Below are 12,774 nucleotides of genomic sequence, written 5' to 3' on the forward strand. Positions count from 1 at the left end.
TGCACCTTGCAACTTATCGAGAATATCGTCAATCCGGGGAATCAAAAAGCGATTCTTGATAGTGATCTTGTTTAGAGATCGATAATCTATGCACATTCGAAACATGTCGTCTTTCTTTTCCTATAGTAGAATTGGAGAGCAGTAGCGAAGTACTTGGTGGTACTATACCTTTTTCTAGAAGCTCATTGACTTGCTTTAAAATTTCCTCTTGCTAAGCAAGACTTACCCGATAAGGGGGGAGAGCTACCCGGTATGAATCAATGCGATGATCTTCAGGACGTTCCGAAGGTAGCTTGTCCGGTAGAGTATCCGTGAAATAATCTTTATACTGTCCAAGAAATTGGAAACGTTTAATTTCCAAACTAGAGATCGAACCCTCATTAGTTTTATCTCTTTCATGTGTGAAAATCAAGTAAGCAAAAATACACTTCTTTATTTCCTTCTTAATGGAGATATGACTTACAATAAGGAATAGCCAATTCCCTGCATCAGCAAAAATTTTAATGTTCTTGCCCTCATGCTCAAAAGCGAGGGTCTTTTCTACATAATCTGGGACCGATTGCATATGGTAGTGCCATGGCATACCCAAGATGATATCATATTCTTTGATGGGTGCCATGTAACAAACTTGGACACCCCAAGTCAAGATTCTACCACGACATAGCAGAGATTCACTTCAAAACAGTCACAATTTCACAATTGAGTCGACACGGCCCGGCATAGTTCCGTGCCTAGAGATATTGGCTCCAAAGATTGGCGCCCCTTTCGGTATTTCTTTTTGTATTAATTTGTGCTCAAAGTACAAGAGAGTGGGTAGGTGCTCACTCTCAGACTCTGCGTCCAGATGCTCTGAGAAGTGAGGCCTTGCCCACCTATTTATTGTTACAAGGGATGCCCAAAAGCAGAGCCCCAAAAGCAGTATGTGAAAAGCTTCTTAAAATAAAGTAATTATCCCAAAAGCAGTGCTAAATCAGCCAGCTAATTTCAGCTAGCGTAAATCTACGAATTACGTACGCAAATGCCACGTCAGTAGCTGTCACCGTGAAAAGCGCCGCTTTTTTTGGAAATTGTACGACAATCTGTCAGCGCTTTTTTGCGGATCCGTACTGCCACGTGTCAGCGTTTGTGTCCCGGGGTGTGTTGCCACGTCACCCATTTGTGACATACCTCCCTCTTGAAAGCATTGTAATCGCCCTCGATTACGCCTGCAAAACAGACAGAGGCAATAAATTCTCTTAGCAGACAATGACTGTTAGTACCAACGCACTAGGAACAACACATCTAGCACGTGTACCAATCGACAGTCACATCACAATACATCACTTGACATCACATGACAACACATGACAAATCACATTCAAAATCATTCCAAATCTCAGACCATGATTAATCGGCAACGTATTTAGCAATCGCATCTAGATCCAGTCGGGACCTCACATATGTTTCGATTAACTAATCCACATTGCAATCATGTCTATAGAGATTTATAAGAGCGAAATGTTGCAATCATTTCATGTATCAGTTCCTGCACTCAAACAAGTCAAGTACAAATCAATCAATTCATATTCATTTTCGGGAATTCCAGTTCATAAAGTCATACAACAGAATACTGTCAGCCCAGCAATATCCTTGAAACCCAAAGGGACATCAGTGACTCTATATAAAAAATCGAGGCAATCTGTTGACAAAGGAGCGGAGTGACTCCCCTCTTGTGCAAACCCGCTGCACTAGATTCGCCCATGGTGAAATCGGGGTTCTATCGAAGTAGACTATGCTAAACCGAATGCTTCAAGGTAAAGTTCCACAATCTGAGGAGTATCTCCTAGGTCCTCCTCCTCCATCCACTTCGCATCCAATGCAGGATAGTTCTTGAATTTAACTAAGAACCGTCTAATCACTTTACCTTTAATCTTTCTATCTTAATGTGCGAGTATCTGTTCTGGAACGAGTATCTCCTCGCTTTTCTCCACTTTGGGTTGCTCATCTAGCTCCCCATCATCAGGCACATCGCCTTTAAAAGGCTTCAAGAGACGCATATGAAAAGCATTGTGAATTCTCCAAGTATCGGGCAACTTTAGTCCAAAGGAGACATCATTTATCTTTTCTTTTATCTGGAAAGGTCCATAGTATCTCATGCTAAGCTTTGGAAAAAGCCGCTCCTTTCCCTTTTTCTTTCTGAGGCGTGCCTTCTCAAAACGTAAGAGCACCCAATCGTCTTCCTTTAATTTCAAATCGCGACGGTGTCGATCTGCTGCCTTCTTGTGTCTTTCCTGAGATTTCGCTAAAGTCTCCCGGACCTTGGCAAAAGCAGTGTCCAAGTCCCTCGTGTACTGGTCGGCTTCAAAAATCTTACCTTTCGTTCTTAGGAAGGGTGGCACCTTCGGAGCACCTGCAATAATGTCAAATGGCGCCTTCCCCGTCGAAGAGTGGATTGTGTTATTGTAGGCAAATTCCACCAAAGGCAAAAACTTTTCCCATTGAGTCTTTTAATCCAAAATGTAAGACTTCAATAAATCCAGTACGACTGAATTTGAAATCTCAGATTGCCCATCTGTCTGCAGATGACGAGAACTCCAAGCGTGTGCCAATGTTCTCCCAAATAGCTTTTTCAAAACAAACTCGTGAATCGGGGATCTCTGTCAGAGACTATGGTCTCAGGCATGCCATGTAATCTAGATATCTGGGCAATGAACAGTCTCTCTAAATGATCCGGCTTGACTGCTTTCTTCACTGGAATGAAATAAGTCTTCTTGCTAAATCTGTCAATAAAAGTCCAGATACAATCTTGCCCACTCTGTGTCTTCGAGAGATGAAAAATGAAATCCATAGCAGTACTTTACCAGGGGCGGGTGGGAATGGGTAAAGCCCATAACAATCCCTGTGCTTTATGCCTGTCAAACTTGACCTTCTGGCATACCAATCAACTGCGTACAAAATCGTCCACATCCTTCTCGAGTCTCGGCCAAAAGAAGTATTGCTTCACACCTCTCAAGGTGGTATCAATGCCGCGGTGACCCGTAAATGGTGGACAATGGCATTTGGCTAGAACCTTTTCTCTCAACGGCTGTGTAACGCACAACATCGTTTCCTTCATTAAGTAGCCATCCCGAATGGAATATCCCGCTATTACGTCCCCATTTTGTATTCGTGTGAATACATCTGAAAAATCTGGATCTGTGGCGTACTGATCGACCATGTCCTCGAAGTTTCTATAATGAATCCCGGAAAATAGCCAGAACCAATGGCTTCCGAGACAAAGCATCTGCCACCAAATTCTTCTGTCCCTGCACAGGGACAATCTGGAAGTGAAACTATAACAAGATGTTAGCCCACCGCATTTGCTTTTTCAATAGTTGCTTCTGTGACAAGAAGTAGCGTAAACTCTGATGATCAGTGAAGACCGTAAAATCGGCTCAAAGCAGGTTTTGTTGCCACTGAGTAAGAGCATGGATAACTGTCAAAAGCTCTTTCTCATAAATCTGTGCTGTCAATTCCGGTCTTGAAAACAATCGGCTCTCATAGGCAATGACATGGCCTTCTTGCACCCAGACTACGACCACAAGCATCACAATATACTTCGAATGACTTTTGCAAATCCGGCAAAGTCAAAACTGGCCTTGTAGTCCATTTCTGTTTCAAAGTCTGAAAGGCAGTCACCTCTGTGGGTCCCTACGAGAAAGGGACTCCTTTCTGTGTCAAGATATGCATAGGTGAAGCAACCTCTACAAATTTTCTAATGAACCGTCGGTAGTAAGAGCATAAGCCCAAGAAGCTTCTAACTTCATGGATATTCTTCAAATCGGGCTAATCACATATAGTTTCAATCTTGACCGGATTCATCTACACTCTTGCCGCTGAGATGACGTGTCCCAAAAAGTGTATCTCCGATAAGAAAAATTTACTCTTCTTGGCATTGATCACCAACTTGTGATCTCGCAATGCCTGAAAGACCTGTAGCAGATGTTGTCTATGTTCTGCCACATCCTTGGAGAAGACTATAATGTCATCAAAGAAAGTGCCAACAAAAGATCCTGTCAGACGAAGTTGTTCGCTGGTGTGCTTCTAGGTATCAGATCAATAGTATGATCCTCAGGACGAGCTGGTCTCAACTCGCCTAGCAGGCCCTCAGAAAAGCAATCGGTGTGAGTGTGGAGAAAATCTTGGCGTTCTTTATCAAGTTCAGACATATTTGTCTTGTGTTTATCATTTAACTCTTTCAAAAAGATCGAGTAAACAAACAGAACTGAATTTCATTAATTTCGAAACGGCCGAAGCCAATACAATAGGGACAGACTCGCCCTTCAATTTCACATCAAGTATAATTTTAACCATTTCAAAAAGATCGAGTAAACAAACAGAACTGAATTTCATTAATTTTGAAACGGCCGAAGCCAATACAATAGGGACAGACTCGCCCTTCAATTTCACATCAAGTACAATTTTTCGGCCCTTTTCATTAGTCAATGTCGCTTTCTTCTCCCGATAATCGACCACGGCGTTGTTCTTATGGTACCAAGGGACTCCCAAGAGGACATCACAACCTTCCAAGGGCATTATGTAGAAGTCCTCGTGTCCCAAATATCCTTGACGTGCAGCCGAAGTTTGCCAATGACAGGTGTAATGGCCACATCCCGTCCGGGTGCCGCTAGAATTGCCTTGGCTTGTGGTCCCATCCGATCGGGTGTAATCTCGAGCCGCGTGCCAATTCAGGTGAAATGAAGTTGGCCTTGGCTCCTCCATCAAAGAAAATCAGGACTTCTTGATCTTTCACTTTGCCCCAAGCTCGGCAGAGTTCTATACTTTCATCAATCGTGCTTGGGTCAGTACCCATGCAATCTGGAACCAGTCCTGCTTTCATCTTGCCTTTTTGTCCACGTTCCTCAGCTGCTCTCGAACTCTTCGGCCTGTCTTCATTCTGTTCTTGATGTGCCTTTTTAGGGCACTTCGCGGTGACGTGCTTATGTTCCCCGCATCCGAAAGACTTTCCCTCTTTGATGTAGTTGCCTTCTCTCGAAGAGTGAGCCGGGGTCGTGAATCCTTGTCTTTCTTTTCTTGCGAACTCTTCTCTTTCTACTTTCATTATTAGAAATCTGTTTGGTTCTCGAGATTCACTTCAAAACAATCACAATTTCACAATTGAGTCGACATGGCCTGGCGTAGTTCCGTGCCTAGAGATATTTGCCCCAAAGATTGGCGCCCCTTTCGGTATTTCTTTTTGTATTAATCTGTGTTCAAAGTACAAGAGAGTGGGTAGGTGCTCACTCTCAGACTCTGCGTCCATATGCTTTGAGAAGTGAGGCCCTGCCTACTTATTTCTTGTTACAAAAAGCAGAGCCCCAAAAGCAGTAAGTGAAAGCTTTTTAAAATAAAGCAGTTATCCCAAAAGCAGTGCTAAATCAGCCAGCTAATTTCAGCGAGCATAAATTCAAGAATTCCGTACGCAAATGCCACGTCAGTAGCTGTCAGCGTGAAAAGCGCCGCTTTTTTCGGAAATTCCGTGCGGCAGCGTGTCAACGTTTTTTGCGGTCCGTACTGCCACGTGTCGGTGTTTGTGTCCCGGGGTCTGCTGCCACGTCACCCATTTGTGACATGCCATCAAGAAGCATCGCTGCCCTTGTCCTCGCCAATCCGAAGATTGAGTTGTCCTTGCACGGGAGTTGCATTGGTGGTCAACCCCTCAAATGCCGATCCGGAAGTGCTTGGAGTTCCAAGCTGAGCGAGAGTAAGGCCCAAGTGTTCCAGTGAAATGAACTTGTCCGTCGATCCAGGGTCGTAGAGGATCAACACCTGCTGGTTATTCACGGATCCCCAGCCGTAAAGGAGCTGACACTTCCCTTTCTCGGTTTAGGTATTCCCTTGCACATCAGGAATGGAATTCAAGCTTGGTGGAGTGGGTTCCTTCTTCGATTGTTCCTTCTTCGAAGATGCTTGTTCCTGTTGTTGTTACCGAACAGGGCAGTGGGGCTTCATGTGTCCTTTCTCACCACAGTAGAAGTAGAAGTACCTTCCTTGTTCTTTGAAGGTCTGTACTTGGTTCAACGTGAGATACTTGAGCCATTTTTCAGTACCCTCTAGCTTGTTAGGCTGATCCGCGTCCTCTGGGGGACGCTTTTTACCTTGGTTGCCATGGTCATCATAAACCGCTCTTTGCCTTGCACGGTACGTGCTATGTTCTATCCGTCTAGGAGGTACCAATGGAATGTAGATCCTCGGCAATAATTGCCGACTCCATCATCTGCTGAAGGGTGTTGTGGGGGTACACCTTCATGCTCTTCTGAAGTGGTGGTTGAAGGCTTGCTTCAAACTTTTGCATCTTTTCCTCGTCGGAGATCTTCATGAAAGGCGTAATTTTCAGAAGAATCGACCAAAATTTGTCGACATAAGCCGTGACTTTCTCTTGTTCCTTTTGGGCGAGCGAGTTCCATTCCTTCCGAATGTCCTTCTTGAAGTTGGGCGGGAGAAATTGTTCATGAAAATCAGCTTTGAATAGAGCCCACGTTCTGGTGTACCTTTCAGAATTTTGGCTAACCACCAGTTGCTTGCTGTCTCCTTGAGATGCATCCCAACATGACGCAACTTGGATTTTCCGATGAAGCTCCCGTTGGCAAATGCAACTTTAAACTACCTGATGAAAGACAGTGCCTTGGAGATATCTCTCCGTCTTGTGTAGTTGTCAAGCTTCACATCCTTGTCACTGGATTTGAAAATCCGCATCTTGTCGTGAGCTTTGGGGTTATCCCTCTTGAACTGGGGCTTCTCTTTAGCATTATGTAGGGAAGTAGTAGGAGTTTACTTCTTGGGAGAAGATTTAGATATTGTATGAGAAGTAGATGTAGTAGTATAGTCAGGAGAGTATGATGGAGAAGAGATAGAGACATCCTTGCTTTTGTTAAGCAGAGAAAGTTCTTTTTCTTGGCCCTTGCTTTTGGAAGGTCGTTTGTCCTGATTAGGAGATTCTGTGTGCGTTTCGGCACCTCTTTCGGCACCATCCTCTTGCGGGTTGCTTCTCCTGGCAGGATTTTCCTAACGCGCATTGGCATCCGTTCCTTGCGGCTTCTTGATGCCGTCCAAAACCTTTTGAACAGCCGGCAATGAAATAATTCACTTGCTGAAGTTCGTCTTCAACGGTTCTTCCATGGCTCGTCATGGTTCTTCTCGTTCCTTTCGGGAATCGTCCTCCTTTGTAGAAAGAGAGGAATCCGAGCTCTGATACCACTGTCACAAACGGGAGCGCGCACAAATAAGCAACAAGTTGAAAAATAAATATTCTTTCAACTCAAAAGAGATGCGAGACAAGATCGACAAAGTATTTGGGACGAGAAGGTGGGCTGGTCCCTCCCTCCTTAAAGAGAATCTTTATTAGGGAGAATCTTTTTACAAGCACAAGAATTGGAGAAAACCCCTCCATCTATTCTCAGACACGATGGTCGTTCCTTCCTGTGAGGGAAATCCGAGAGACGAGCTCTTAATCCTTTTTTCGTCTATACTCGGAGTCGAGGCTCCGTAGACAATTCTCAAATCTTGTTCCCGGAACTTCCAATCGTAGGTGGGAGGCCTTCCCGCTTCTCCTTCGAGACGAAGTACCTGCAAACACACACAAACACGGAACAACAATTCGTATGGCGAATCCACAATTGATACCTGTCGCTGTTTGCACGGAAAAGCGACCTCCGTGCTTCGTTATCCCGCGATCACTTGCGTCTCCTTCTCGGCAGAGTCCCTTCCCAACTAGCGCTGACATAATCAGTCCCGGAGAGGGGGCAAGTGTTGTTTTTATAGGTTCCGAGGACCGGAGGAATAGCCAGATAGATGTATAAGTGGGTACCCCCTTGGCCCCATAAATAGGTGCCCAAGGGGAGGTGGGGCAAGGCATGATAAAAATCCCCACGACCCAATAGAAAAATGATATATGGAAATATATGAGGGCGCCCGGACAAAGGTGGGGAGCCGACCCCAAACTCGGGCGGCCGGACGAGGTACAACCTAGACTATGGGTGGCCAGCCCGGAGACATACTAGCCGTACAAGTATGCCCTAGACCTGTGAAGCAGCAGAGTGGTCTAAGTCTAACACCCCCTCTGAGCACTTGATGCTGAACAAAGCGCAGGAAGCCGAAGATGTGAGGCAAACGATGAAGATGTCTGCTGCAATGTCCACGGCAGGACAAGACTCTGCGAGTGTAGCAGCAGTCTGGGGTGTTCCAACCGCCGAGAGATCTCCATGGTACAGTGCCGTCACGAACAGTGTAGCAAACTGCTGTACTCCGCTAATGCAGTGTGAATGTACTGCGTGAAGGTCCTGAACTGAGTGTGAATACAACTCCTTGTCGTGAAAGAAGTGCCAATAGACCTGCAAGTGTCCTGCCCAAAAGGATCTGTAGTGTCTGTGTGTGTGCTCACCTTTAGAAGCACAACTGCAGCATGTGTGTCCACCACCCCTCAAAAAGGTGTTGACCTATTGGTGTGACCGCTTTGCACTTCTTTGGCCTTCGTACTTGTTTGCCTGCAATTTTGTAGGCTGTGCACGCATAAGCCTTTTCTCGGCACGCTGCAAGTTTACAGAGTGAATTTAGTGAGGCAACAAGCCGTTTTCAAATTCATCTCCGGTGTCTCTAGAAGCATTTCCTAGACCATCACTCGAGTTTTTTTGAGTAATTGTTTATTCCTATACTCTGAGAATTGCTTCACAGATTCAAAATTACAAGGTTATTTTTGTATTTGCAGAGGACAACAGAAAGCTGGAGTACTCATCTTCCCATGCACTGTTTCCTTGAGCACGTCCATTGTAAGTAATGCATGTGATTATATGAGGCATAGGACACTTACATTCCATGTGGGATTAATCCCTCTTTTTTCAAGACTCCTTCACTCTCAATTTCCTACTTCGACAGGAATGTGTGTTTTGTAGTTTCTTCTTCAAAACTTTAACTCTAGAAGAGCTACACGATTGGATTACCTTCACCACTACAGAAGTATTGTTTTTCAAATAGGGACACTAATGGGTTACTTTCACCACTATGGGAGTAATGTATTTCAAACAATGGTACAACTACACAGGAACTGATGGACTATGCAGCAGTCGGCTATAAGCTAATTGACGGATACTATGTTTGAGAATATTGTGGGAAACATCGTTTGATCCTGCTTAAGAATGGTGTTTTCAACTGGTTGAACTTGTCTGATCTTGGTTGGAGTTATTTGAACCTTGTTTGGGTATTGTTTGAACTCTTTGATATTGATAGAACTTGTTTGGATCTGGTGGTATCTGTATAGATGTGTTTGAATTGTTTCAACTTGATGGGAAAATTTGAATCTATAAGATCCACTCTAAGCAGTTTTACATCCGGTTCGACAATTGGATATAGTCAAGGACAGACTTTAGCGGGCTCCTCTAGGACCGTGGAGGAGCCGGCCATACTACATTCCTTATAGTGTCACTGGGTAGATTACTTAGCAGTATTCTCCACTGCCCTGGTTCATACTTCATAACTCCTATAGACCACCTTGACCTTGGAGGCCTTGTAAATATGTTTTGATATGTAGGACAAGCGGACCGAGCATCCTCTAGGACCCACAGTTCTTAGTAATACAGACTTGACTTTCTCATTAAAAATTAAAAAAAGTTGTCTCGTTGTAACTGTTGACAAGAAAGAGTCCATGACTCATATCCTAGACCTAACTAATAATTGGAATTTAGTTGCCAGGAATTGCCGTTTCAAGGCCTTGAAACGGGAAATGGCATGGCTCAATTTGTGTGAAATGGGAAACGTTTGGAAATGGTGAACCTTGCCACGTGGCATCTCTTTGATGACTAAACAATTTAAGAAGCATTTTTACTGGTTAAAGGACGTCACTAAGAATTCAAAATGTTTCTGCATTTAGCTGGTACATCTCATTGAATCGGCTTCAAAATAAAAAGATTCTGTGTGTTTCTATGTCCATGTATAATTCTTTAATATCTCTAGGGCATCCGTGTTAGTGAAATCTCTCTCTCCCCCCCCCCCCCCCCCCCCCAGGGTCCAATATAACACTTTTGTCATTCATATGCCTATGATTGCACATGTTCTGTGCAAAGATTTCATTAGCTTCACACGATGGGAGTGCTTAGAATTAATACATTGTATTCATGACTGAAGCTTGCTTAAGATCCGTTTGTTTCGCTGCAATGTTGCAGTTTTGCTGACATGACATTCTGCTCAGGGGCAGGTGTGGGGTTTGTTGTGTTTTAACAGATGACCTCGGCTCGAGACATTGGGAACAATGTCGGACATGACTCAATTACAGCTGCCCAGGATCCATTTTACCTTGTCAAAGAAGAAGTTCAAGGCTTGGTAAGTTTTCTTGAAAATTTTTGCTAACACTCAATTCTCCATGCACGATCAAGGGCACAACGTCTGTACCATTTTTGTTGTGGCTTGATAATTTTGAGCTTTTTAGAATAAATGTAATTTGTAATGCAGAATCTTAATGTGATTAGAACTTGAAATAGACTTTAAGTATGGATAGCTGTGGACATCTGTTACAGCTGTGGCTGGATGAATGGTTAATCTTCTCTAGTGGTTGCTTTCCTTAGGCTGCAGAAGGCTTGAAAATCATTGATTGATTCACTGCTGGCTAGGTGATTCAATGATGCTTTAGAGTCTCGTCTTTTGAGTAGAGGGCCAGGAAAAATATGTGCAGGATGTATATTTAATGTTGTTTTTGCACCACCGACCTATGAGTTGGGAAATAAATAAATAATAGCGTTAAAAAACTAGATTTTGGAACCTCCAGGTAGCGTGATAATCTCTCTCTCTCTCTCTCTCTCTCTCTCTCTCTCTCTGATATGCGCAGCCCGACTCTCTCTCTCTCTCTCTCTCTCTCTCTCTCTCTCTCTCTCTCTATCTCTGAAAATCGTACAAAATAAGCTATCTACGAGTAGATAGCTTATGTTAGTGCCTAATTCTACACCCACTATTGGGCACTGACGACGTTAGTGGGGATGCCATGGTATTTAGTCAATACTATGCATGATGGAGCTGATGGTTATATTGTCTTGTGGGTGACTCCATGGGTCTATACGTTGCACTTTCTTCTAAGGGTGAATCTAGGCTTATCTTGGATTCATCTAGGTGTATTTTTTAGTTGTATAGTGGACATGCAGACTTCTCATTGTGAAGTTTTCGTCCGAGTTACGACCAATTGATATTGTGCTAATTCTTTCTATCTTTTGTGGTGCGTGTACCCTATCAACAACCTCATTTTTGTGCTAATTCTTCCGATTTAATACTTCTTTTAGTGCTAGGCTTCATTTGGCTGAGTCTGCCCTTGATCTCCGGAGTCTTGATAGAAACTCAGTATGTTGATCTTTGTGCAAATGCATGCTCATATGTGTTTGCTGTACCTACTTCTACACCCACTATTGGGCAGTGACGGCATTACTGGGGATGTGGTGGTATTTAGTCAATACTATGCAGGATGGAGCTGATGGTTATGTTGTCCAATGGGCGACTACCATGGGTCTACACCTTGCACTTTCCTTTAAGGGTGAATCTAGGCTTATCCTGGATTCATCTAGGTATATCTACTAAGGAGAGTGTATTAAAGTGGCAAGCACTTTTCGAACCTCCAAGGCAGGATGATAATCTCTCTCTCTCTCTCTCTCTCTCTCTCTCTCTCTCTCTCTCTCTCTCTCTCTCTCTCTCTCTCTCTCTCAGAATCTTAAAAAATAAAATGTATATTAAGGTGAGTGAATAAAATTTGCCACATGGCTAAGGCTTCCGTTCCAAAGCGTTTCAACTTTTCAAAGATGTGAGAAAGGCCCGTTTCCTGTTTGAAAGCTCTAAAATGCTCTTTCCTGGTAACTATGGTTTTGACCTTTCAGGTTGTGATTAAGTCCAGTTGCTTGACAGGTTAATAGTGTTCAAAAGAGCTTCAAAAAATGGGAGCAGATTCTTCCAGGGTCAGTAGAAGGCTCTCAACTAGGCAAAGACATTGTCACAGATTGTGCAAGCATCGACTGGCAGGTGCAAGTTGTATATTTTCTCTTTACTGGGTTACTCTTAGAAGCTCAATGCAAGTGATAAACACTTGGCTTGTAATCTTCAATCCTGCCTATGTTAAAAGGTGGCCTTTTCGTGAGAAGGTGGATGAACTTGACAAAGCCATAGTTGTGGCAGAGAGGGACCCTGGAAGGTATGGCCTCGACAATACAGAGATAGCACATCGAAAGCGATGGACAGCCTTAACGCGAAATCAGGTACTTTGCAGCTGGAGTGAGGGACAGCATCAATGCTTTCAATGGTACATATCAAGGTTTCATGTTATTGCATGCTTCTTGGCAATTTGGTACTATGATATTTCTAAACGTGTCTGTTTGTTTTCTTCTTTCCTGTCCTATGAGGTCTTTCCATTCCTGAGTAGATGAAACCTTAGATGTCTTTCCAATAAAAAAGGGTCATAATGCCTAATTACGCAGATTGTAGCATTTACATGGCAAGCAGAAGTGACTTTGTTCCTGTATTGCAACTTGACAGATTAGTGCGATAAAGAAAGCTGTTCAAGATTCCCAAAGCAATGGGCCAGCACGAGTAGAGATGATGCGGATGCCTTTGAATGCTTCAAGTCAAAAAGTGAACTTAGCTTCCTCGCATGATGAAGACTTTTATGCGTCGGAGTCTGATAGACAAGCACTTCTGATGAAGTGAGTATCTCCCGTTACGAGGGTTTTAAGTATTTTTATGAATTTTTCTTAGAGAATTGTAAAGGCATCATATTGTTTAAAGAGTCCTCTAGTA

General features: G+C 43.6%; 1 protein-coding gene across 6 annotated transcripts in view; it reads left to right on the forward strand.

The window, feature by feature from the left end:
* SYP61 (syntaxin of plants 61) overlaps positions 1 to 12,774 on the forward strand; it is a 66,417-nt gene that overhangs the window by 21,172 nt on the left and 32,471 nt on the right. The window contains exons 2-6 of one of the 6 annotated variants that reach the window (XM_086503772.1): positions 8,723 to 8,783; positions 10,205 to 10,329; positions 11,890 to 12,003; positions 12,123 to 12,236; positions 12,514 to 12,680. In XM_086503772.1, coding sequence (XP_086359898.1) covers positions 10,231 to 10,329; positions 11,890 to 12,003; positions 12,123 to 12,236; positions 12,514 to 12,680 — 494 coding nt within the window. In that variant the 5' untranslated portion in view covers positions 8,723 to 8,783; positions 10,205 to 10,230. Of the gene's footprint in view, positions 1 to 8,722; positions 8,784 to 10,198; positions 10,330 to 11,889; positions 12,004 to 12,122; positions 12,237 to 12,513; positions 12,681 to 12,774 lie in introns of all 6 variants that reach the window. The other 5 variants (XM_086503774.1, XM_086503770.1, XM_086503773.1 and 2 more) reach the window with 5 other exon arrangements.

The sequence above is a fragment of the Adiantum capillus-veneris genome, chromosome 27 (assembly GCF_014529385.1).
Source record: "Adiantum capillus-veneris isolate H3 chromosome 27, ASM1452938v2, whole genome shotgun sequence".
NCBI classification, from domain to species: domain Eukaryota; kingdom Viridiplantae; phylum Streptophyta; class Polypodiopsida; order Polypodiales; family Pteridaceae; genus Adiantum; species Adiantum capillus-veneris.